This window comes from Stomoxys calcitrans, chromosome 5 (assembly GCF_963082655.1).
Source record: "Stomoxys calcitrans chromosome 5, idStoCalc2.1, whole genome shotgun sequence".
NCBI classification, from domain to species: Eukaryota; Metazoa; Arthropoda; class Insecta; order Diptera; family Muscidae; genus Stomoxys; species Stomoxys calcitrans.
In genome coordinates, this window is record NC_081556.1 from 39,927,772 (window position 1) to 39,954,932 (window position 27,161).

The 27,161-nt window shown below is 38.4% G+C and overlaps 2 protein-coding genes across 12 annotated transcripts in view; one reads left to right on the forward strand and one right to left on the reverse strand.

The window, feature by feature from the left end:
• Nucleotides 1-12,027, forward strand: part of LOC106080927 (dystrobrevin beta) — a 39,661-nt gene extending 27,634 nt beyond the window's left edge. For 5 of the 11 annotated variants that reach the window (XM_013242536.2, XM_013242532.2, XM_013242534.2 and 2 more), the window contains 4 exons: nt 3,391-3,435; nt 3,925-4,314; nt 5,249-5,292; nt 8,511-12,027. In XM_013242536.2, the coding sequence (XP_013097990.2) occupies nt 3,391-3,435; nt 3,925-4,314; nt 5,249-5,292; nt 8,511-8,582 (551 nt within the window). In that variant the 3' untranslated portion in view covers nt 8,583-12,027. The other 6 variants (XM_013242538.2, XM_013242540.2, XM_013242539.2 and 3 more) reach the window with 4 other exon arrangements.
• A 1,969-nt stretch (nt 12,028-13,996) lies between these two features.
• On the reverse strand, nt 13,997-22,474 carry LOC106080941 (uncharacterized). The gene is made up of 3 exons (XM_013242570.2): nt 22,366-22,474; nt 14,909-15,310; nt 13,997-14,833 (listed from the first exon to the last, which is right to left on the reverse strand). The coding sequence occupies exons 1-3, from the start codon at nt 22,373-22,375 to the stop codon at nt 14,343-14,345; spliced, it is 903 nt and encodes a 300-aa protein (XP_013098024.1). The 5' UTR covers nt 22,376-22,474; the 3' UTR covers nt 13,997-14,342.
• Between the last annotated feature and the right edge of the window lie 4,687 nt (nt 22,475-27,161).

Below are 27,161 nucleotides of genomic sequence, written 5' to 3' on the forward strand. Positions count from 1 at the left end.
CCAGTGTCCCTGGAGTGTGTAAGGTAGTTCCTAGTCTCGCAAGCTCGTCCGCTTTACAGTTCCTTGGGATATCTCTGTGGCCCGGCACCTAGAACAGGTTAATTTTGAACTGTTCAGCCATCTCTTTGAGATATCTGCGACAGTCGAGGGCGGTTTTTGTGTTCAGCAATACGTTCTCCAGGGATTTAATGGCTGCCTGGCTCGCTGAGAAGATATTTATGCCAATCGTCGTAATTCCTTAATTGCAAGGATCTCCGCTTGATACTGCAGTGGTCGAGTAACCTTTTCGATAAAACCAGTTCTAGATCTTTAGAGTACACCCCAAAGCCCACCTGGTCGTTTAGTTTGTAACTATCCGTATAGAAGTCTATGTAACTTCTGTTACCAGGGTTATCGTAGTTCCAATCGGTTCTATCAGGTATAATGGTATAGTAATTTTTATCAAAAAGCGGCTCAGGTAGGTTGTAATCCACAGTGCCTGGAACATCGGATATTGTATCAAGTATAACACAATGTCCGTAGCCGCCACATGACCAATGAGAAAGCTCCCTTAACTTCACGGCAGTGGTCGCTGCAATTTGGGTAGCCACAATGTCCAGAGGCATAAGATGTAGCTTTAAATTCTGTGCATTAGATGGTGTCGTCCTCAGTGCGGCTGTGATGCAAAAACAAGCCATCCTTTGGATCCCGTAAGTATTGAGTAGTAGGTGGATTTTGAAGCGTCGTCCACCAGACCACAACACCATATAGCATAATAGGACTGGCAACTACAGTATATACCCAATGCATGACACGCGGTCTTAATCCCCAACTGGGTCTCTTGCAGGTGTATAGGGCAAGAGTGGCCTTTCTTGCCCTTTCCACAATGTTAGAGCTCCCATACAAACCGATCTCCAGATTTTAAATTTAAACTCAATTTTAATCCGATTTTACTGATATTTTGCTCATAGCGTTTTCAAATGACTTCCAACATCAATGGTAAACAGGTTCTTAATCGGTCTACCAACTTCTTACATAGATCCCATATGATCCGATCTCCAGACTTGACTGCTTGAGGCCACAGAAGATGTAATTAATATCAGATTTGGGTGATAATTTGGATGTAAAATTTTGTTGTGACCCGCCCAAAATATCGTTTAATGAACGGAGAAGGGTACATCGATACGATCCGAACGAACTGATCGCGCTCTTACTTGTTTAGATTTTTAAACTACTAAATTTCCCTTGTATATTAAGGAACAGGGGATACTTCTCTCATATCAATGAATGCAGTCCGATTAAAGTTTAAGCTCAACGATAAGGGCCTCCTTTTTTATGCCGAGTCTGAACGGCGTGCCGCATATCGACACCACTTGGCAGAGAAATTTTAACATGGCAGGATAGCTAGCCAGCATTACAAATGCCAATTTGCCCATGAACATTCCATTAAGGAACAGTGGGAAACTTCTCACTTATTAATGAGTGCTGTCGGATTCAAGTTTTAGCTCAATGATAAGGGGCTTACTTTTTATAGCCGAGTCCGAACGGCGTGCCGCAGTGCGATACCTCTTTGGGGAGAAGTTTTTACATGGCATTGTACCTTATAAATATCGGCAGCATTGCAAATTTGCCCATGAACATTCCATTAAGGAACAGGGGCTAACTTCTCACATAACAATGAGTGCTGTCCGATTCAAGTTTAAGCTCAATGATAAGGGGCCTCCTTTTTATTGCCGATTAGGAACGGCGTGCCGCAGTGCGAGACCTTGAAAAAATTTTTACATGGCTGCCATACCAAATGGTACAGTACCTCCCCCCTAATGTCTCCAGAGGGGATAACCACCGCTACAAATGTTCATGATGTTCTCACCAGGATTCGAACCCAGGCTTTCAGCGTCATAGGTGGACATGCTAGCCTCTGCGCCACGATGGCTGTTTAGTGATGTTAAATTCATTTATTTATTATTTTATAATTTTTATACCCTCCACCATAGGATGGGGGTATACCAATTTCATCATTCTGTTTGTAACTCCTCGAAATATTCTCCTAAGACCCCATAAATTCTTGATCGTCATGACATATTAAGTCGATCTAGTCATGTCCATCCGTCCGTCTGTCTGTCGAGGGCTCGCTAACTTTCGAAGGAGTAAAGCTAGTCGCTTGAAATTTTGCACAAATACTTCCTATTAGTGTAGATCGGTTGGGATTGTCGGTCCATATTTTGATATAGCTGCCATTCAAAAAACTGATTTTGAATCTTGACTTCTTGAGCCACTAGAGGCCACAATTCTTATCCGATTTAGCTGAAATTTTGCATGAGGTGATTTTATGAATTCCAACAACTGTGCTGAGTATGGTTGAAATCGGTCCATAACCTGATATAGCTGCCATATAAACCGATATTGAATATTGACTTCTTGAGCCACTAGAGGGTGTAATTATTATCCGATTTGGCTGAAAATTTGCATTACGTATTTTGTTGTGACTTCTAATAACTGTGCTAAATATGGCTCAAATTGGTCCATAAGCTGATATAGCTGCCTTATTAACCGATCTTGAACCTTGACTTTTTGAGCCACTAGAGGGCGTAATTATTATCCGAATCGGTCTATAGCCTGATACAGCCCCCATATAAACCGATCTCTCTATTTTACTTCTTGAGCCTTTAACGGGCGCAATTCTTATTCCAATTGGCTGAAAGTTTACACAATGAGAGACTATCAACATTTAATTCAATTATGGTCCGAATCGAACCTTAACTTGATATAGCTCCAATATTAAATCCATTCTTTTCTTTTATCTATTGTTTGCCAAAAAAGAGGTATTGAGAAAATAACTTGACAAATGCAATACATGGTGGAGTGTATATAAGATTCGGCCCAGCCGAATATAGCACGCTTTACTTGTTTATTTATATATTTATATAGTTTTTATCTATTTATATCTTTTTATTTTTATAAATTAATTTTTGACGAGCATTTTTCTTTCATTGTAAGACGATTTTGTCCACTTTATTTGTCTTTAATTTTTTTAAATAAATTGGAACAAGTTTTTAATTTATTATGTACCATCTACTATTTTAGCCTAGAACAACATATTTATTGCAAGTTTTTCATAAAATGGAAAACATTACAAAGTGTTTGCAAAAAAGGCTTAGAACAAAAGCATTTGTTGTTGCATAATATTTTCTTCAATTGCCACTTATGCTTATGGCCCCAAAATCGTATGTAAAGCTCACTTGCTCATTGTGGTATTGCCAGTAGGCTGTAATAGCCTAAAATTATTATTGTCCTCTCTCACAAATAACTTGTATATTTCGTGTGCTCTTCTTGTGTGTCTCTGGATTTTCTCTGGCTCTTTGTGTATATATGTGTGTGTGCGTGTCTGTGTTCAATTATGTGTCTTTGCAGTACAAAGGTTAAGCCCTTCGCAGGCCCGCTTTATAATGCCTTTAGGTAAGTGTGGTTTCTACTCAAAACTATTCCTACACACACACACACACCAGCACAGACCTCTTTCCCAAAAAGATCTCCTCTATGCTCTTGGTTGGCTATGTTGATTGCAATGTTTTGTTGTAATGGAATTTCTGGCTTTCTTTCTTTTTGGATTTTTTTACATGATATTTTAGATTACTTTCCAAATAGACGTAGGAAACACAGACATCATCACAGCAATTGTTAGACTGATTGATTATATGATCTATTTTCTACCGACTATTCAATGTGCATATTCTTGTTATCGTTGTCGTTATCGTTCGTACTTGTATCCTAATTAAAACAACACAAGCAAAATAGCCCTCAAAACCTTGCATATGCGTGCATGGGCGGGCATCTACATATAACCACTTATCTATCTTATTGGTTTTTGATTTGCAACAAAACTACCACTACTACTCTTTGATTGTATCTTAAGAAACCCCTTTAACTAATACCTTTGAATGCCAGTAGACATACTTCGTCACATAGAAGGTGATGAATCGGCCGAGGAAGCGGACGAGGCTTACGATAATTTCGATATGGATTACAATTTTGGCCTTAGCCTAGGCGATAGTGGCATATCAAGTATACGTCTACAACAACAACAACACCAGCAGCAGCATACTGGCGATATTCCCGATCACCATCACCAAACACCAGGAGGAGCAGGAGGAATGTGCCCCTCCAATTTGAATTTTGAATTTCACTTTGACCACGACACCGAAGAAGTTGAATTAGATTCTGATTTCGATATTGATGAGGAACATGCCCACATTAATCGTGTCATGGGCTATAAACATTATCCCGAAGTGCTTATAGACGATGCAGATGCTGGCTTTCCTCTGTTGCATGAAATCGGTGAGACAATCGATGAACTGCAGTTGATTATGCACGCCCATCTTTTGAAATATAGTTTGAGTTTATAAGCAAAAAAAAAACCAAAAAAGAAACCAAACCCATCTGTTACTACTATTTGTTGTTGTTATTTGTTCCAAAAAATCAAAACCAAAACAAAAAAAGGTACAAATTTTTATTTGTTTGTTCGTTACCCCTTCCTACCACTCAACCAATCATCGACTGCATCTCAGTCAGTGTCAATTTCAAACAAATTTCCCATTGACTCTCCGCTTAGTTGACATAGTTGCCATATCAAAAAAAATATATACAAGTGCCTGTGGATCATATCACAAGACCCGGCCAATCACTCAGTCACTTGGGGTCTGTTTTATTTTTGCACTTTGCTTTGGATTGCTATCGAGCAATAGCACCGTTAGTTCTTAAATAAAACGGACACCTTTATTGGTATAGATATTGGTGATGTAGTTTTATGCCAATCACACAAACCTTCAAAATATTAAAAACATGAACTCATTCTTTTTAAAGCTGCCTTTAGCATATTTAGGTTTGTTTGTTTGTTGGCCGGTTGTACATATGTTGATGAATTATTTGCCTCTTCTTTTCTTATTTGAATACCATACCATTCCATATAGCATAGCAGCGCCTAATCGACCTTTTTCTTTAGACATTCTATGTAAAATGCCATAACCTAAAAGTGAAAAAAACAAACCAAAATTTCATGACGTTAGAGAGAAAGATTTTGTTGAGTGTAGTGGTAATTAGTAAAAATAGTAGTACATACCCTCCTAAACTACATACATACACCTAGAATTGTGCAGTTTTTTCTCTTTCTTTCTTCACTTATGTTCTATATGATGATAATGATTTCTTAATGGGTCATAAATATGTTGTTTCATACATTTTTTCTATACTTTTTTCTAATACATATTTACAGATTTTGATGACCCACAATCAATTAATGTCGACTGGACGGATAAGGTAAACAAATAATTCTTTATCCCAACTTAAAAAGTTTGTGTTTATTAGGGTGTAGTACATAAATTGTTTCGAAATATCGTACAACGAATAATCAAACCATTCTAATACAGGACATTTGTATGTAAATATAATAAATATATTGCATTTAAAAACGGAAACTAGGTTTTATAACCTCATACATGAAGCTATTGGTCAAATACGGAGTAGAAAAATATGAAAACTAGTATAATCCATTATTCCAGTGAATTCCCATGAATATTAAGAGTGTATTAAAATGATATTTTATAAATGCTTAGGTTAGGTTGACAAGGTATTGTGGATCTAAATACGCTATATGGTAGGTCCCAGATCCCTCTGGACGCACCCACCTTAGGTTAGGCTAAGTTAGGTTCAATGAGGGTGCAGATATTAATCCGCCCCATGCCACTATGGGCATACACCTAAGCCAGTAATCGGCTTGTTGTGCGATCTAAAAACTATAAAGTAACCTTTAAAAGAAAAATTTGAAGTTAGGAATTCCGTGCTACTTACAAAATCCTTAATTGTTTTCAATACCACTCCCCTAAGTTGCTTGCCGCACCAATTTTACATAAGTGAGCTCGTAGTCCTATGTGTCCCGTTATGATACCAAAAGCTATGCTGACCTCCTTCTTGCTTCCTTTCAGTAATAGCCGCGTCTTCTCATAGTTTCCAGTGCCCTAGTGGGCGTAGTCCTCATCGCTCCGCCTATGCCATGACAACATGTTCTCTGAACCTGTTGTATGGTCCTTAAGTTGCACTTTTTCTCCATAGCAGTCCACCAAACTACTGAGGCGTAAGTAGGTATTGGTCTAATCACGTTCCTGTAGAGCCAGTGGACGTTCCTCGGATTCAGGCCCCATTTCGAGCCTACGGCCCACCTTCGTCTTCCTCGTGAACAGGCATATTTGCAGTCTTCTCTGTTGTGTTAACATTGAGACCTCTGGGTCTAGCCCAGTTATATGTCATATTCAAGACCCTTTCTGCCCTTCTGCGTAGCTGGTTCGGATCCTTACCCCTTAGAAGTATTATAACATCGCCTGCGTAGCAGACGGGTTCAAATCCCTCCTCAGTCAGCATCCGTAATAGGTCATTTATGGTGGTCGCCCATAGGATGGGCGATAAAATGGCCCCCTGTGGCGTGCCCTGTGCCACTTTCACCCTTATATTTATGCCATAGGACACACAATTTATCCACCTGTTCCTTAGCATATGGTTTATCCAGTCTCTAAGGACCGGGTCCACCCAGTAGTGGTCTAAGGATTGGATCAGAGTGTCGGTCCGCACATTGTTAAAAGCCCCCTCGATGTCAATGCATACCGCCAGTGTGTACGTTTTGGCATCGAAGTATTCTTCTATTTTATGCACAACCTCTTGCAGGGCAGTCTCCACCGACCTTCCCTTGACATAGGCATGCTGTTTGCTTTTGAGCAGTTCGCTGGATGTCCTACTCTTTATCATGGTGTCCACAATACGTTCCATAGTTTTGAGTAGAAAGGACGTAAGGCTTGTGGGTCTGTAGGCCTTTGGTGTCGCATAACTTGCCTTGGCGGGCTTGGGTATAAACACCACCCTTGCCTCCTGCCAGGCTTTCGGAGTATATACAATTCCTAGGCACGCTGTGAAAATTTTCGCCAGACGAGGCGCCAGATAGTCTGCCTCTTTCTGTAGTAACTCCGGAACACCCAGGTCCGGGTGACATAAATGGTTTGAAGCTCCTCAAGGATTCCTTCACCATAAATTCCGTTTTTTACGGCGAATCTCCCCGGTCATCCAGGGTTTTTCTTGGGCTGACTTCCTTTCCCGAAGAGGACAACTATCTTCGAAGGACCCCACCAGTGCAGTCGTAATCCTGTTGACATTTTCGTCAATGTCTTCTATTTCTTGGACAATCTAAATTATCTTGCCCAAGTCTTCTTCTGAGTAGTCTTTCGAATTTTTTCCAGTTGGTTTTCAACGTATTCCGGAAACTTATCGGATTCGGGGCTGGCCGTGCTATTCTAAACCTAATGTAGCGATGGTCAGAGAAAGAGTGATCCATGGAGACCTTCCAATCCTGAACCTCATCGATTAGATTTTCCGAACATATCGTCACATCTAATTCCTCCTCCCTAATCCTATTACCAAAGGTAGCGGTGTTACCAATATTAAGTGTTATTAGGTCGTTAGTATTCAAGAAGTGCCAGGGCCTGGCCCCTCTTATTAGTGTTGGTGCTACCCCACGAAATGTGGTGAGTAGCCGATCGCCACGAGTACAGGGTGGCTATTGGTTATTTAAAGGTGCCAATAATTCGCCTTGTCGCATCGAGCATCATAGACACTCAGTATTTGAGCAAGAACCGGTGCAGCCCGACCTCTTACTGAGACTCTCCGCTCGATACCGCTGATTGTCCGCGACTACCGTTGCAACTACTCCGTACGGAGCATTCCACTATCCGCAACCAGTGGACGCGCCCGGTAGCTCGCAGCTATGTTACTCATGACAGCAATGAACACCTCAATGTTCCAGCCTGTGTGATGCTCACAGCTATCCAGTGCTGAGGTTCTTGTTGTAGCAGGGACAAACATTTTCAATTACCTGTGAATGCAAAAAGTGACATGTCATAAGACATCTACATGCCGTGTAATAGCGCATTTAGCAAAGCCCTCACTCACACCTGCTATTATCCCGCTGACTTCATCTCTTGATTCGTTTTTGGCGTGTGTGTGTATGTGCTTATTTTTGGAGAAAAGAAATGATTTATTTAATAGTTTGGTAAACCTTCTCTATAACAAGTGTTGGTGCCATCATGCTGCTGCATGTTGGTCCAGCATAGCTTGGCTAAAATCATAAGATTTCTGAATCATTTCAAATTTTAAAAATAAACTATGATATACCTATGGTATATAGAGTCGCCTATATGTTCAATATAAATTCAGGGTATAGTCTTAGTGTTTTGGGGAAATTTATGTTTACTAAGAAACGACTTACGGCTAATGAAATGCAGACAATTTTGTCAATTAGTATAATAGCATTCCTTTTTTCTTTCTTCAGTACATAACAATACCTATCTGTATTAGTCATAGCTAGCTATTTGTCAGTGCCTCTTTGGTCGCTGTCATTTTTTTTTTTTGTTTATAATTTATGCGATAAACTCTTGCCAATTTAGAGATAAATGTCGTCATATTTTTCTTTCTTTTTTAATTCTAATCTATTGCAGACCAACACAGCAGCCAGTAGCCAGTGGCAGGAACAGTTTGCCCAGTGGTCTTTGCACACGCAAAAGAACTAATTCCATGTTTGGTGTTTTAAAACAACACATAAAATTCAACTAAACTTTAGATATAACACAACAACACATCCATGCATACATGCGTCGTTGTCAAAAAAGGAAACAAACATAACGTACGTCATGGCAGGCAAAAAAAGAAGATATACTAGAGATGGAACTTCAAATAAATTGATTAAATATATACATACATGCATACATAATATGTAAACTTAGTTCAAATATACGATCTACATATTTATTATTATTAATATAACTTTTATCCTAATTTTTATCATGAAACAAGAAAGAAAGCAAAAACACTAAAACAACAAAATGTGAAATGATCCATATTTTTTAATAGTAACTAACTATAATTATTATCTATAAATACCATATACATAATAATAATTATTATTATTGTTTAATTATTGAATGATGAATGAATGTCGAGGATGATGACAACCTTAGCGCAAGAGAAGAAGCAAAAAGCTTAGATTTGTTAAACTAATGGATATTATTATTAATTTTAATTTTTAAGAACCAAAAAACAGAAAACCTTAAAACCCAACTAATTATGAAGAAAATACCAACTCATTTGCAAAATGTTTGATATACTTTAATATATACACATGCATACATATATGAGAAACCTAAAACATAACAAAAAAATATATTTAATATTTAATAATTTCTTTGTTAAATCTAAAAGCAACAACAATACCCCTAAAGACTAATATAACAATTTTAAAAAATGCCAGAAGAAGAAGAAAAAACAAAGAAAACTGTTAACACAAACCAACAATTCAATGCTAAAGTCTTGTCAGTAAAACAACTCAACTAAACATAAAACAAACAAATAAACACCAACACCAATCACCGCCATTATTAATGAAAAACCAACTGTTTTCCTAATTTTCGAAAATTTTAAACACAAAAAAAAAACATTCTAAAACTATTTTCGACGCTCGGTCTTCGTGTGAAACCAATAAACCAAAATCATATAACAAGTTTACAGCCATGGCGAAACAATTAAAGGTGGTCTCATTTGTACAACAACCATAAATCATATGGTGCAATCCGCCATCTTGCCATCAAGCTGATCGACGTTTTGCCAACATACACAAAAAAATATGTGTGCGTGTGCGTACATGAGCAGAGAATGTGCGAGATAGAAGATGACAACAAAGAGAATGCAAACAATATCCTGGCATCTTAATACCGTCAAACCAGGCCAGCTGTTAACAGCTGTTCGCGTGAGGCCACCTTTTTAAATCCGCTTTGGTTTACAGCACTAAAGTACGACCTGGCCCAAATTACGGATACCCACCACCCTATGATTTTGACAAAACTAGAAGAAATTTTATGAACTTACAGTCACAGCCAATAAACTTGTGTTACTCGAACGAACGGTTATCATTTTTGAAAGAAAATTCCAATTGTTTTAGAGAAAATTTCAATATTATTTTTAGTGAAGAAATTTTGTCTTTAGGGAAAATGTCATTGAAATTTTGTCTTTATAGAAAATTAAAAATTTTGTCTTTAGGGAAAATTATTTCTTCGCCTAAACTAAAGTCAAACAACAACACACAACAGTAATTTATTTACCCATTAAGCTGAGTATTCTGTTCAGCTTTTCAAGCGGAATGCTGTCAAACTCCATATAAAAAACGTCGACGTCACGTGGGCTGAAAAAGGCGGAAAAATAGTACTCTATTTATAGTGAGGAAAATTGCAAAAAAAAATGAAAGTGGCAACAGCAATGGTGTCAAACTCCATATAAAAAAACGTCGGCGAAACGTTGGCTAAAAAGGGCGGAAAAATAGTACTCTGTTTATAGTGAGGAAAATTGCAAAAAAAAAAAATAAAGTGGCAACACTTGAAACCATTGCCGGTATCATTTTAATTGGTTTCAATGGTTCGGTTTCCTTTATTTATTTGAGAAAAAGTATATAAAATAGAGAAAACAATAAGTGCATATAAAGAAACGTGTTTTGGTATGGAAATAAAAACATTTGATTCCTATCAAATTTCGCTCGCGGAACAATTACAAATCTCAGCGGCTATTGCGAAAGTAGAATAGAATACCAAACCTTAGTTTGTTATGTAGAAAAAAGCTATCCCCGTTTAGCTAAGCGGCTAATCTTATAGCCGTTTACTAAAAGATATGGTGTAAACATTTAATTTGAATGACAAAACTAAAAGAGAAAGAATGTAACATATTTACTCATTGAAAGCGTGCGTCGAATGATACACGATATATTCATTTACAGGTAGTGGCAGTTGCCCAACAACAAAATATTGAGTGCACTATCCGTCAAAATCAGTGATTAGTGCAACTCTGATTTTGTATACGTTACTAGTTCGCGCATTTTTTCGTTGTTTGTGTGTGCATGGTTCTTAACTATAATACACACACACAACCAAAACTCGTTGACAGATAGTGCACTTCGTGAGAAAAAATTGTATTCAGCAGTTAACGGTACATTACCTGGTAATTATGTCATGCTCTCAGCTGCCTTATAACCATGTCGGATATGGTGCAAGTTTGGTGCTTAGAACTTTCATTAAAACTGAAGTGTGTGATAAGAAGAGCTTTGGACAATATTTATGGTAGTGGGTATTCAACGTTCGACTCAGCCAAACTTAAAGGGCTTTTGCTTGTTATTTTTTTCAATAAAAATATTCCCAAAACTACTTTCGTTAGGATTATTAAAAACAAAAAAAATCAATTTTAGTTCAATTATTACATACATATGCATACAAAAATACAAACAAGCAACACACATAGTACACACAAAATACATACATACATAAAACAAAAACAAAAAAAAAATAAACATTTCCTTAAACTCAAGTTAAACTGCTTTAAAACAAAAGAAAAACAAAAAAGGATATAAGTAAAAACAAAATTAAAAGAAACAAAAACGTTTAAACTCAAGTAACATATACATATTTACGTTTAGTACATAGGTACGTATGTATATACATATTAATACATACCTAGAATGGCATACAAGAAACATAAATACATACTTCATATTTATAGTAATCCAAAATATTAAATTAATCAATGAAAAGGATAAAAAGAAAATGAAGTTTATTGAAAAAACAAAAATGAGAGACAAACGATTTAATAATTATTCCACTATACATACATACATACAACATATATAGTATGCTGCGTACTTAATCCTTTTTAAATAGAATTTATAAATCATAAACATACAAGCCCACAGCGCCCACACGCAGACAGACACCCACCCCCTACCACCACCACCACCACCATTATCACACAATGACCCGATATAAATGCGTATGTATAGACCAACATCCAGCAAAAAAACCAGTGCAAATTAAACAAAAGTTATTGAAGCCATGCATCACACTCTGGCATACATACATACGTATAACATGAAATATTAAACAAAATAAAAAAAACATGAGAAATTAAAACAGAAATTTTAAATGACCAATGTCTTTTATTTTATACAGGCAGTAATTGGTGCAGAAGAACTATTTTAGTGGGAGATCACCGTAGCGCATAGGCGATCTTCTGTCACGTTGAACGCACTCGTTTAATCTCCATAACAATAACAACTTTCCAAGCATAAAAAACGCGAAGAAGTCTTGTATTTCGTGTGACACACACGAAACGAGGCTCTGCGTGCGTTCAATTTTTTGTTTTTGCAAACACACTGAAGTGGGTGGTTATTATCTTGCTTTTGTAGGCACGACCACGGTTGCCAGACTTTTTTTGAGAGAGATCCCAAAAATTTCTCCAAAACATCCCCAATTACAATGTTTTTCCCCTAATAAAATTCCCAAAAGGAAAGTCGAAAGACCACTTTAAATGGGAGCTGTATCAAAATCTGAACCGAATGGCCGAAAATTTAAAGAAGATAGTTTCATTCTTTCGATCGCTATCGTAATTTCGACAGACAGACGGAGGAACGGATTAAGAATATATATACTTTTTGGGGTCGCAGATCAATATTCGATGCCCTTGACAAACCTAACGTTGTTGAAAACATTCCTGCTTAAGTACGATTGTCTAAAGCAGAGATGGGCACACTAACACAGTTAAAAATAAAAAATTGTGTTTGCATGAGGTGTAGTAAATCCCGACCAATAAACCAAGTGTCAAATAAAAACAACGCAATGTACGAAGGCACACGAGTTACTTATACTGTCCGTGTGTGTTTGTTTGTTTTTTCTATGCTCTATATATATAATGTTCATATAAAAATTCGTATCCCGGGAGATGCGTTTCTGCAGTAAACACCAGTCACACCAGCTTACTATTCATTCACACCTAACCAAGGGTATTGGCCAGCAATAAACATAAAGAAAATTCTTATAATTCAGAAAATAAAATTATAAACTGTGCTGATAAAATGTCTCCAAGAAAATCCCCAATTTTCCCCCCATTAACACTTCCGTACCTCAAATAAGAAAAAATTTTCCCCGATCACGAAAAAAAGTCCCCTGTTTGGGGAAATTTCCCTTAATGTGACAACTGGGCACTAGAGCTGGCATACTATCGTTAATCGCAACATTCGATAGTTTTAAAATAAACATCGATACTATCGTTAATTTTAGATCACCTGTATTTCAAACGAAAATGAGAAGTAAAAATCTGGTGATTGATCTCCTATCGATCTCATATAGAAGCAATATCAATGCACAGACCAAATAAAACCAAGGATAATAAAGTCAGTTGATAGTCATGAGAGAAATCACTGCACAAAATGTTAGTCTAATCGGATGAAAGTTACGCCCTCTACAAGCGCAATGTATCTTAAAGGACACATTCAGTGTCGGATTGTCTATTTCTGTACAAGTACAAGTCATTGTTCAATTGTGTATAACAAAACATTGTTTTGTAGTAGCTATATCTAAAAATAAGCCGATCGGAACCATATACGACACAGATTTCGAAAAGCTTAACATAAGTCACTGTGTCAAATTCCAGTGAAATCGCCTATTGCAGAAAGTTGTCGAAGGTCTTAACTTAACTCTCTGTCCTAAATTGGGCCCAAAAACCTTAAATCGAGAGATCGGTCTTAATGGCAGCTATATCCAAATCTGGACCGATTGAAGAAGGATTTCGAATGGCCTAACGCAACTCACTCTCACAAATTTTGGCAAAATTGGACAATAAATGCGTCTTTTATGGGCCCAAGACCTTAAATCGAGAGATCGGTCTATAAGGCAGCTATATCCAAATCTGAACCGATCTTGGCCAAATTGAAGAAGGATGTCGAAGCGCCTAACGAAACTCACTGTCTCCAATTTCAATACAATTGGAATTGTTGCATGATCAATATATTGTAATTTATCTATGCTTATATTATTTTAGAGTTGCCACATGTTTGGTTTTAGGTTAAAGGCAACTTCATGGCATATTGTCGCCTGGTAATGCAAACAAATATCTCGACATTTTGTTCATCTTTATTATTGACAAATATTTTGCAAATTATATGTACATATATATATATATGTGTATATAAATTAATACCTTTAATATAAATAAGATTCTTGAGTTTTTTTTTAATTGACTTCTGCTAACAACAGAATATAACTTCGAGTGTAATTCGAGGGAGGCATATGTTTGTTTGTATGTATGAGCATTTGTTTGGAGCAAGCGCTAATACTGCTGCTGGTGATGCTACATAACAACAAAATTGACTGGAGTCTTGTGCGAAATTATCCTATTAGAGTGCCAAAGGGTGTCTTCTATAGGGCTGGGTTTTTTTTGGGGGGTATTGCGCAGTGACATATCTATTGTTCAACATAGATTTCGAATTCCTTGTAGGCCAACTCTTCACCGCCATAAGGAATGTAGCAACAACCATGGGAGGGTTGTACCTTGCCAACAGTAATGGTGCCGTCGTGGGTGGCACGGCCAATAAACAAAGGTTCGCCATCGGCAGAGTTACCAGCCTGCACGGCATTAGCTGGAATGTTGCCATCGTTGACGGGGACCCACAAGCCATGGCCGTCGCATAATACTTCATATTGATTGTGTCCATGTTCGCCACCGCCATAGGCTACATAGCAGACACCATGGGAAGGATGTAGCTTGCCGGGAACAAGATCGCCTTCGTGTTGGGCACGTGCAATATACAATTGCTCGCTGCCATCGAAACCACCTTGCACAGCTTGGGGAGGAACATTGCCACCTTCAGCTGGTACCCAGTGGCCACTGCCACCGCCGGGCATGGGTGCGGAAAAGCCCATGGGAGCAGATACCGCGGCTGCTGGAGGTTCATCTACGCGAATAGAAAATAATGCATATTTATTTTAAGTCCCCTTTAAAGCATTTTAAAGTTTTCAAAGCTTCTTACCATCAATCAACCAAGTGCCGCTAGCTCCCCAGCCGGTGCAAATACCAACGAATTGTATGGGGAACAAACCGGGATCGGAATGGGTCATGAAAGCCAAAGCCTCACCCTCGCGACCAACCGCGATGACATTGTCGTGCCAACGGATCCAGAAACCGCGGAATTCGCCAGCATTGCAAATGCCAGGAGTGGGGGCTTCTACCACATCGGGCTTTTGACGATTCTTACGAATGACAGACTTGCTGTTCTCCCAGCCACCAATGAAGACTTCATACATGGGATCAGCCTCAACGGGGGCAGGGGCCAAGGCCAAATGGGCATCATGGCCACAGCGGACTTTGAAAGTAAATACTCCTCCGGACACTGGGAAGAATTGGTAGCTCAAGCTATCAGGTGTGTCGATTTCTGAAAAAGAAGAAAAAAATATTTTTTATATAAGCTAAAAACGAGCAATATAACTGTACCCCCTCCTAACAATAAAGAACAAAAAGAGTTTTGAAGAATAACAAAACAAAAAAAGAAACAAGGTAGACTTAGATAAGTGTCTCTGACTTAAAAAAGAAAAAAGGTAGACTCAAATGAGTGCCTGCGTGTGTATGTTCGAGGGAATGGGAATTTGGGGTCGTTTGTTGCTCTTGCCCAAAGTTTTGTTTCGCGCTATGTTGTTAACAACGACATGACAAACAATGGATCTCAAAACAACGTAAATTAGTTTCCCCTTTTCTGCTCTCTCACTCTCTATCGTTCACTCACCAGCACTTATACTCTTGCCTTTGTGTTCTAGTATATTTACACTGGCTTACAGCTTCAAACAAGCGCGAACCCTAGGAGGTTTTTGTACATAAATTAAACGTTCATTGATCTTTTTGTTCAACTTGAATTAAATTAAGAGAATGCGGGGTTGCGTGCTAAAAATTAAGAGTTTCCTCTGATGTGCTATCTAGATGTAATTAAAAATTCTATTTGTTATGTTACGCATTTCAGATTAAAGCAAGTATTGACAATCAAAAGGCATGTTCGAACTCTGCCGTCATGGTTACGTTAAAGCTGACTTAAATCAACATGTTGAAAGAGGACGGATATGGCCACAGTTCCATTCTGGATACTATATATGCCGAGAAGAAGCTGAGGAAGCACCTGGCACCGAAACCGATCGCTTCTCCGAGAGAGAACATTGGCTGGCGCATACTATGCTTGAGGAGGTTGTTGTAGCCGAAAGCTACCAAATATTCTGCAAGTGAACTTAATTAAATTTTTGGCGATGAAGCTCCATCAAGGACCAGGGACCTCATGTAAGCACAAGACGTGATATATCCCCGGCGTTTTTCCAGTAATAAATATTGGAGGACAGTCTACCAACCTGCCAAGAGAATAAAAATCTACAAATTTTGGTAGGAACCTACCCAAAAACGCGAAAACTGACTACAACAACAACTTAACATAACCCACAATTTTGATACCCTCCACCATAGGATGGGGTGCACTAATTTCGTCGTTCTGTTTGTAACACCTCGAAAAATGCGTCTAAAAACCCATAAAATATATGTATTATTGATCGTCATGTCATTTTAAGTCGATCTAGCCATGTCCGTCCGTCTGTCTGTCAAAAGCACGCTTACTTTCGAAGGAGTAAAGCTAGGCGCTTGAAATTTACTTTTTATTAGTGTCGGTCGGTTGGGATTGTAAATGTGCCAGATTGCTTCATGTTTTGATATAGCTGCCATATAAACCAATATGGGATCTTGACTTCTTGAGCCTCTAGAGGGCCCAATTCTCTTTCGATTTGACTGAAATTTTGCACGTAGTGTTTTGGTATCACTTCTAACAACTGTGATAAGTATGGTTTAAATCGGTTCATAACCAATAACTGTGCTAAGTATGGCGCAAATCGGTACATAACCTGATATAGCTGCCATATAAACTGATCTGGGATCTTGACTTCTTGAGCCTGTAGAGGGCGCAATTCTCATCTTCCATGACCTTCAACATACATGTCCAATATGGTCTGAATCGATCAATAGCTTGATACAGCTCCCATATAAACCGATCTCCCGATTTTGCTTCTTGAGCCCCTACAAGCGCAATTCTCATCCGAATGGACTTACATGACTTCTACAATCTTCAGTATTTATGGTCCGAATTGGACTATAGCTTGTTTTTAAATAAATTTTAAACAATTTTATAAAAAAATTAATTAAAACCAAATCCTATTAAAATTATATTTTGAAGAAATTATTGTTAAAAATCAATCAATAACATCGTGACACTCTGAGAACGAAAAAATTTAAACATTTGAGTTATCTTGTTGTTGACATTTCTTCATCAGCTGACCACGTAACACTCTCGTCACCCCGAGTCACTGTTTAAGATATGCAAATTGGAATACAATAAACAAAAAAACAAGACGAAATCAATTGTCTACCTGTTATGTTTTTTTAATTTGTTATTGTCTGGAATTTCTAGAACATGATATAATATAAAAACAAATATTCTTATACATACACATACATACACACATTCATAGCATTCTTTGTAAATCTCTGAACTGAAAATAGTGATTATGTCTTAGATTGGCGCCCAAATTTTATACTGCATATATGAGGTGCGCGCGTGTGTGAGCACCACTCACTCGCTTTTGAACACAGCTTTAAAAAGCTATATTTGAAAACATTTTGTTACGATCGGATGTATAGAAAACAGCAGGCTGTGGCAAACGCCCAAAACAAAATCACTAGAGCGTTGCAATCAGGTTATTCAAAGAGCTTCAGCAATTTTGTATTCTATGGCTGTACGCACCCTAAAAATTCTTTGGGGTTTTGAAAAAAAAAAAACAAAAATTTATAGTGGTGAATTAACAATCAAAATTGAGCTACCCATTCCAATGTTTTTAGTTGTCGTTCATTTCATTATTGAATCTACGAAATAAGCAAGCTTGCTGATTTTTTAAAAAAATATTTTATGTGAATTTACTGCAACCTAAAATTTTCAATCAAATCAACATAAAGAAGAAGAGCTTTCAATAATTAATGAAGCGTCAACATTTTGATATTTCTTACTACTTCATTACCCCGAAAATAAAATTGTAAAATTGTATTCCTCCTCTCGTATCCGTAGGTATTCAACTTGTGTTTGGCTTACCACACGCGAGACTTACTGAATTTCAGACAATCAGTTACAGCGATTTGTGCGACAAAAAAATTCCCAAACTTTCTTTTTTTTAGTTAATAGAAGGGAAACAGAGGGAGAGATAAAAGGAAAATCGAAGATTTTTTTCTGATACTTTGATGTCAAATTTCTGTGTATTTTTAGCAACTAAAAGAGAGACCTAGTAAAACAGATAGAGAGAGAGAGAGAGACAGAGAAGAGGGAATAGAGCAAATTCGATATTTGATAGAAAAATTGTTAAAGGAAAATGTAAGAATTTTTCTGATACTTTGCTGTAAAATTTCTGTGTATTTTTAGCAACTAAAAGAGAGCCCTAGTAAAACAGAGAGAGAATGAGAGAGCAAATTCGATATTTGATAGAATAATTATTAAAAATCAGATATTTTTCACCACGCTGAATGCCTAGAGGGAGAGCGAATCGAATCGATGGAATCGACAGCGAACCTGAATAGTTATACGGAAAATTGCCCTCTTAGGGCTCGCAGACTTTTTAGTGAATCGGAGACTTAGGAAAGCTGTAAAATAGGGCATATAAAGACAAGCTGCGTGCAGACTGGGACCTGTGCAAGAAGTCCCTAAACAATTATAAGGTCTTGGGGAAATCGGCCAAGAAAACCTCTTAGGTTAATTTTCCAAACCAATAGATCGGTTTTATAAGTCCTTAAGGTTGCTCAGTTAGCTCTCTAAATACTCAAATCTTTTTGGGAGTATACTGACTTTGTTGAGCCTATATTAACTTATACCAATGGGTTTGTCATAACCTCCATAATTACTGAGCAAGTTCTATTCACCAGAAGGTCGCGCCCGGCACGTGATAACTATGAACACCACACAGGCTGGAATTTTGAGCTTCGATCTGTGTGGTGTTCATTGTTATCAAGAGAAGTGTAGCTGCTGCGAGCTGCTAGGCGCGTCCACAGGTTGCGGGTAGTGGAATGCTCCATACGGAGTAGCTGTATTTGCAGTCGCGGACAATCAGCGGTATCGAGTGGAGAGTGTCAGTGAGAGGCCGAGCGGCACTGGCTTTTGCATAAATACTGAGTGCCTATTATGCTCGATATGACAGGGCGAGTTATTGTCGCCTTTGAGTAACCGATGGCCACCCTGTTCCTGCGGCCATCGGTCCTTTGGCCCGGAACGAGCATGCCCAAATATAGGAGCTAAACGAGGATCGCCACCTCCACATATAGAAACGTGGCTAAAACAACAACCAGAATTTTGCAGATAAAATAGTACTTAAAAAACTGAAAATAAATTTGGCCCGAATTTTTTCACAAAAATTCCCAAAGTACTCATTTCGGGCAAAAATGATTTCAAAATCAGCATTTTTTGAAAATTTCCTGTGGACTCTTTGGGTTTTCAGCTTGGAATTTTCAGGGGTAAGGATGCCGCTGCCGATTTGTGCGACAAATACATGTACGTGATGCTTTGAACAGAAACTAAACTGGAGACTGAACGTAGCACAGTGGGATCGAACCGAAAAAAACTTGTCAAAAATCTGTCGTTTGAAAACGGGTAGAGATATATCTTTGAAATTGTAAATGGTTAGAGCTGTGATGTATGGAGCCCATCGTGGCAAGAGGTTTGCCTATAACGACGAACGCCTGGGTTCAAAACGCGGCGTGAACATCAGAAACATTTTCAGCGATGGTTAGCCCCTTACTTATTTTGGTTCCATTTGTAAGGATCCTGCCATGTTAAAACTTCTCTAACGAGTTGTGTCGCTATGCGGCAGGTCGTACTGACATTCTGAGTCGATGTAGCTGCACGTCTGTCGAAATCACTATATCGGTCGAAAGAATAAAGATATCCGCTTAAAATTCTGTTTAGTTACTTCATATTGATGTCGGTCGTTGGAGATTGCAAATGGGCCATATATCTGGTCCAGATAGAGATATAGTTCCCATATATAGTGATCCTTCGATTTGACGTCTTGAGTCCTTAGTAGCCTCAATTTTAGTCCGATTTGGCTCACAAATCGAGGAGTGTTTTTTTCAGGATTTTTAACACTTACGGTAAGTTTGTTTTAAATTGGTCTATAACATGATATAACAGCCATGTGAACCGATCTCCTAATTTAACTTCTTGCGCCTCTTGAAGCCGCAGTTTTATTCGATTTGGCTAAAATTTTGCAGCAGTGTTTTTAGCGACTTTCTATAACCTGATATAGCTACCATATGAACCGATTTCCCAGTTGAAGGTCTTGAGACCACGGAAGCCACAATTATTGGCCGATTTAACATTTGTGGTAAATATGGTCCAAATTGGTCTAAAACCCGATCTAGCTTCCATTTAAACCGATATTCCGATTTGCCTTCTACGGTCCGCATGTGCTCTTTAACCAAGATGATTTGTTTAAATTTTAAGTACAATCCATGGTGCTGGGGCTCCCAAAATTCGGTCCGGCCGAATTTGGCACATTTTTATTTGTTAAAATTTCTAGTTTTTATACACTCCACCATAGGATGGGGGTATACAAATTTCGTCATTCTGTTTGTAACACCTCGAAATATTCCTTTGAGACTCCATAAAGTATATAAATTTTTGATCGTCATGACATTTTAAGTCGATCTAACCATGTCCGTCCGTCTGTGTGTCAAAAGCATGCTAACTTTCGAAGGAGTAAAGCTAGGCGCTTGAAATTTTGCACGAGTACATCTTATTAGTGTAGCTCGGTTGGGATTGTAAATGGGCCATATCGGCCCATGTTTTGATATAGCTGCCATATAAACCGATCTTGGATCTTGACTTCTTGAGCCACTAGAGAGCGCAATTCTTATTCGATTTGGCTGAAATTTTACAAGAAGGGCTCCGTTATGACATCCCACAGTTGTGCCAAATATGGTTTTAATTGGTTCATAACCTGATATAGCTGCCATATAAACCGATCTTGAATCTTGACTTCTTGAGCCACTAGAGAGCGCAATTCTTATCCGATTTAGCTGAAATCCGGTCCGGACCATCGGACCATATAGCTCCAATATCGTAGCAATTTTTTTTCTTTTATCGTATGTTTGCCTAAAAAGAGATACCGGGAAAAGAACTAGACAGATGCGATCCATGGTGGAGGGTATATAAGATTCGGCCCGGCCGAACTTAGCACGCTTTTACTAGTTAAACATTATATTAACTCTTATTGGCAACCCCTTTAAAATTGACTTATTTTGAAATCTAACTCTTAGCTTATAATTGCGCATGATGTGGGTTGGTTACGAAAATCATTCTTTGGAGACAGGTATAAATTTCAAACAAAATTTATTTTTAGGTAAACCATGTTTTAAAGAAATAAAAGCAACATCACTTCAAGAATTCCAGAAAGTGGAATAAGAATTATAAAAAACAACTTTATTTTGTTTTTATTTCATGCAACGAACAAGGCTAGCACTATGACATCATTTTTTAAAAGTTTTCTTCCAATTCCATTGTTAAGTGTATATATGGATGGTTGTAGAAACCAAAAAGTAATACGAAAATCTCACAATTGAAATGATCATTATGACGATTACCATGATGATAATTAAAACATTGTGATCTTATGGTGCTCGGGCTGGGCGGGTTAGGTACAGGCCCAGCAGTCTGATGATGCTGTAAGCTGTACTCGCATGAATGTTTGAGGCCATGATGAATGACAACAACTATTGCTAGTAGCTAAGACCGGCAGGAGGTTGGGACAAGAGGCAGGCAATTCTACTATATACTTGTTATTACAACAATAGATGATAATCAGATTTGTTCGTCTATTTAATTGTAAAAATTGTGATATGACATAGTCTCCACTATATTTTAAATGGAAAAATTCCTTTTTATTTTTAAATTTAAAACAATTTCTGTTTTGTTTCTGTAGGCAGTGTAATATATGAGGAGGCAGTGAAAAAGAAAAGCAGCTGCCCGGCAACCGTTGATTTCTGTGTTTAAACACAAAATCTGGAATGTTGTTGTTATTTGTTTAGCCCGGGGGAATAGGTATATATGAAAGTTTTATATTTTTTTTCTTGGCTGAATGTTATATGGAAGACATTAATTTCTCCTTTTCCAGTTGTTTTCATTAGCATTTGTTTTTCGTTAGTTCTTGGATCAATGCCAAAAACTCTTTGCTTGAGGTCACAACTTCCTTCTTAATGCTTAACACACCACACTTCTTTAAATCACATTATATGCATATGTAGGTATACGTAGGTAGGTTAGGCCACTTTAGATATTTCTATATGTACATATTTAGACACTGATTTTTTTTATATGTATGTTATATCCCACCAAAGCAAATGCTTTAAAAGAAACCATAAATACAAACTTACGGCGTGACATTATTAAAATTTCTTTTTCTTTGATTTTCCTTGGATCTTGTTGCTTTCAAACTTATGTCTTCACTCTGCGGTATTCACCATACGACTGACTGTACTGTGTTTATAAAAACAAACTCTTAACATGGTCGAATAGAAATTACTTTAGCGCCCTCTCTCACTCTTTTCTCCACATCTCAGCAGAGAGAAATACTGACATCACACAGTAGGACGAAAAAAAAAATAAGGGGAACTAAGTCTGCCATTTTCGAACGGATCAAGACATTTTCATGAAATTTTACATGGTTATAGCTGAGGTGTTAACCTGCTTATGTGCAGAGCCCTACTGCGCCCGAAGGTCCATTGATGGGCCTTCAAAGTTGGTCATCTCGGCCCTACAAAATTTTGTTCGGGCTGGAAAAAGCTCATTTATGGTCGGATTTTCAATTTTTATTTGATGGAAAGGTCAGGACGTGTATTATAATTAAAAAAAAAACAAGTAAAAGCGTTCCGAATCTTTTATACCCTTCACCATTGATCGCATTTGTTGAGTTCTTTTGCCGGCATCTCTTCTTAGGCAAAAAAAGAATAAAAGTAACGTAGTGTCCGATTCGGACCATAATTAAGTTATATGTTGGAGACCTGTGCAAAATTTCAGCCAATTCGAATAAGAATTACGCCCTTTGGGGAATCAAGAAGTAAAATAGAGAGATCGGTTTATATGGGATATAGACCGATTCAGACCATAATAAACACGTATGTAGATGGTCATGAGAGGATCCGACGTACAAAATTTTAGAGGCTCAAGATCCCAGATCGATTTATATGGCAGTTATATCAGGTTATAGACTAATTTGAACCATATTTGGCACAGTTGTTAAAAGTCATGACAAAACACGTCATGCTTTATTTCAGGCAAATCGGATAAAAATTGCGGCCTCTAGAAGCTCAAGAAGTCAAGACCCCAGATCGGTTTATATGACAGCTATATCAGGTTGTGGACCGATTTGAAGCATTCTTGGAACAGATGTTGAAAGTCATGACAAAGCACGTCATGCAAAATTTCATCTAAATCGGATAAGAATTGCGCCCTCTAGTGGCTCAAGAAGTCAAGATTCAAGATCGGTTTATATGGCCGTTATATGAGGTTATGCACCGATTATCATTTTGTAGATAAATACCCGAAAATACACATGGAAGTGAGACCAGCGTCAACGTAGGACAGGTTGAGGCTTTTGATGAAAACGCATTTTCCACAGGCTACGACGGGACTAACGGAGACACCGGAATCTTGAAATAATGATATTGATCGAAGGCTTATCATTACAGAATTAATGGTGAAGGAATTCTTGAGGAGCCTCAACCCATTTAAGTCACCCAGACCTGATGGAATATTTTCAACGTTACGACAAAAAGAGGGCGACTATCCTGCACCCCATCTGACCTGTATTTTCACAGCGAGCCTAGGACTTGCATATGCTCCGAAAGCCTAACAGGAGGCAAGGGTGATATTTATACCCAAGCCCGGCAAGGTAAGTTATGCGACTCCAAAGGCCTACAGACCTATAAGACTTACATCCTTTCCGCTCAAAACAATGAAACGTATTGTGGACATCATTATAAAGTGTAGGACATCCAGCGAACTGCTCAGATACAAACAGCATGCCAATGTCAAAGGAGGGTCGATGGAGACTGCCGTGCACGAGGTTGTGCATAAAATAGAAGAATCCTTCGATACCAAGATGTACACATTGCCGGTTTGCATTGACATCGAGGGGCTTTTAACAATGTGTGGACCGACACATTGATCCAATCCTTAGACCAGATTCGGATGGACCCGGCCCTTAGAGACTGGATAAACCATATGCTAAGGAACAGGTGGATAAATTGTGTGTTAAATGACATATATATATATATGGGAGAAAGTGGCATAAGGCACACCACAGGGGGGCACTTTATCGCCCATCCTATGGGTGACCACCATAAATTTGAACCCATCTGCTACGCAGACGATGTTATAAAACTTCTAAGGGGTAAAGATCCAAACCAGCTATGCAGAAGGGCCAAAGGGTCTTACAGATGACACACGACTGGGCAAGACCCTAGGGGTCTTTCCAGTCAGAGAAGACTGAAATCTGCATGTTCACGAGGAAGAAGGCGTTGGGCCAATTTGATGCGCCACGTTAACCCAGAGAATACTGAAATCTGTCTGTCTACCTGTCTGTCTGTTTCCTCAATAAAACAATTTCGATATCTGACAAGGTCAAATACTAGGAGCGATCTTGGACAGGAAACTGAATTGAAAGTGTCACATTTAGGAGCGTACCAAGAAAGCTTACAGATGTTGAGCACTATATAGATGGGGCGTAGGGTTGAAATGATTAGACCAATACTTACTTACGCCTCAGTAGTTTGGTGGGCTGCTGGACTATGGAGAAAAAGTGCAACTTAAGGATAATACAACAAGAAAACAAGTTGCCTTGGCATAGGCGGAGCGATGAGAACCACGCCCACGAAGGTACTGGAGACTATTCTAGATATCCGACCCATAAACATACAGATTAAGTGCGAGCCAGCCACTGCGGCATGAGAGTTAAGGGGATGGGAGAATGGACTGGGGATAGGAACAACTCACACCATCGCGGTATAATCGAGGTGACGATAGGAAACCTGGAAGGAAGGGAAGAGGTGTCTGATCGGAAATCTGAGACGACACTTGAGGTCGAGTGCTAGGCAATGCTACCAGCGGCACAGGCTTGGATTGACGGAACCTTAGTATTGCCATCTGGAAGATCATTTTACAGGGATGGATCAAAGCTAGAGGACAGAGTGGGCCCGGGGGTCTACATTCAGAACCCAGGGACTGAGATCTGTTTTAGACTGCCTCACCATAATACGGTCCTGCAGGCGGAGATCCGGGCGATCATGGAATGCGTAAGATGGTGTGGTGTTAACGCGAGGACGTCGAGTATGAACTTCTTTATGGACAGTAAACAGGCCATAAGGATAATAAGAACAGTCTTGGAATGTAAGAAGGAGATTAACGCCTTCTCTGAGGATGGCACGATCCGCATCGTTTGTGTGCCTGCCGGGCCATACCGGAGCAACTGGGAATGAGAAAGCAGACGATTTGGCAGTGAAGGCCAGAGAACTGCCGTCAATAAACTTGGTTAACCCGAAACCTTTCGGGTCCTCTGACTTAAGGGCGTGGGCGACAAATGTGCATGTAACCCTGAGGAACAGCGAAACAGTCGGTGGGAAAGCGAAAATCCTATGGGGAGATCCATATCATGAGAAGGCTGTTACTGAAAGAAAGCAAACAGGAGGACAGTATAGCTTTTGGTGTCATAACGGGACACATAGGACTACGAGCTCACTTATGTAAAATCGGTGCGGCAAGTGATATCATGTGTAAGGCATGTGGGGAAGATGATGAGACATTGGAGCATTTCCTATGTCATTGCCAGGCTTTCGGGTTTAACAGATACCGGCACTTATTTGGGGACACAATACCAGACATAAGACAACTCAGGGGCATGGCATGGAAAACAATTAAGGATTTTGTAAGTACCACCGAATTCCTAACTCAGATTTTCTTTTTCGATGTTACTTTTTTGTAGTATTTAGAGCGCACAACAAGCCGATTACTGGCTTAGGTGTATGTACTTACAATGCAGTAAGCAAAATTGTTAGTATTAGGCCAACTTTTCTGTATAAAGACGAAATTACCTTTTTTTACAAAAAAAATGCCCAAAATTGTCTTTGTCGCGACATATACCAGGGGATCAGCCCTTGGTATATGTCGCGGCAAAAATATAGTAAATTTTATCAGGTTTAGAAATGTCTCCACTCGCAACAAAATAAATGAAAAACCCTGCGAAAATTTAAAAAAAAAAATTGTTAGTCGAATTTCTAGGGCGCTGTAAAGATATCCCGCACATTTGAGCATGCTTTTTGTAGGGTTTTTGAAGCGCTCTTCAGCAAAGAATGCAAAGCTGAGATCCCCAACTTTATAACATATTTTCATTGCCCCAAGTGTTCCCTAATAAAATGCCAAAAATTTGTTGCGCCATCCAAGGATTGAGGTCTTTAAAGATATTTTACTTAAAAAATTCCATTTTTGCAAACATTTTCCCCATAATGGGGTTATTGGGTATTTATCTACAAAACGATATAAAAATTTAAACGATAACTTTATTGGTTTCGATTTCATAGCCATTTCAATTATTGGGTTGCCCAAAAAGTAATTGCGGATTTTTCATATAGTCGGCGTTGACAAATTTTTTCACAGCTTGTGACTCTGTAATTGCATTCTTTCTTCTGTCAGTTATCAGCTGTTACTTTTAGCTTGCTTTAGAAAAAAGTGTAAAAAAAGTATATTTGATTAAAGTTCATTCTAAGTTTTATTAAAAATGCATTTACTTTCTTTTAAAAAATCCGCAATTACTTTTTGGGCAACCCAATAGAATTTTTGTTTTCACAAAATTGCATATTTTGGGCTCATTTCAAGTTTTTTTTTTTCATTTTATTATAATACACGTCCTGACCTTTGTATCAAATAAACGTTGCAAATCGGACCATAAATGCGCTTTTGCCAGTTCGAACAAAATTGTGTAGGGCCCAGATAACCAACTTTGAAAGCCCCCCAATGGGCCCTCGATCGCCTGAAATTTTGCACATAAGCAGGTTAACCTCAGCTATAACCAAGTAAAATTTCGTGAAGATGTCTTTATCCGTTCGAAAATGTTATTTCCACTTATTTTTTGTTTTCATCCCACTGTGCATCATTTCGTTTTAGCTCCCCCTATCAA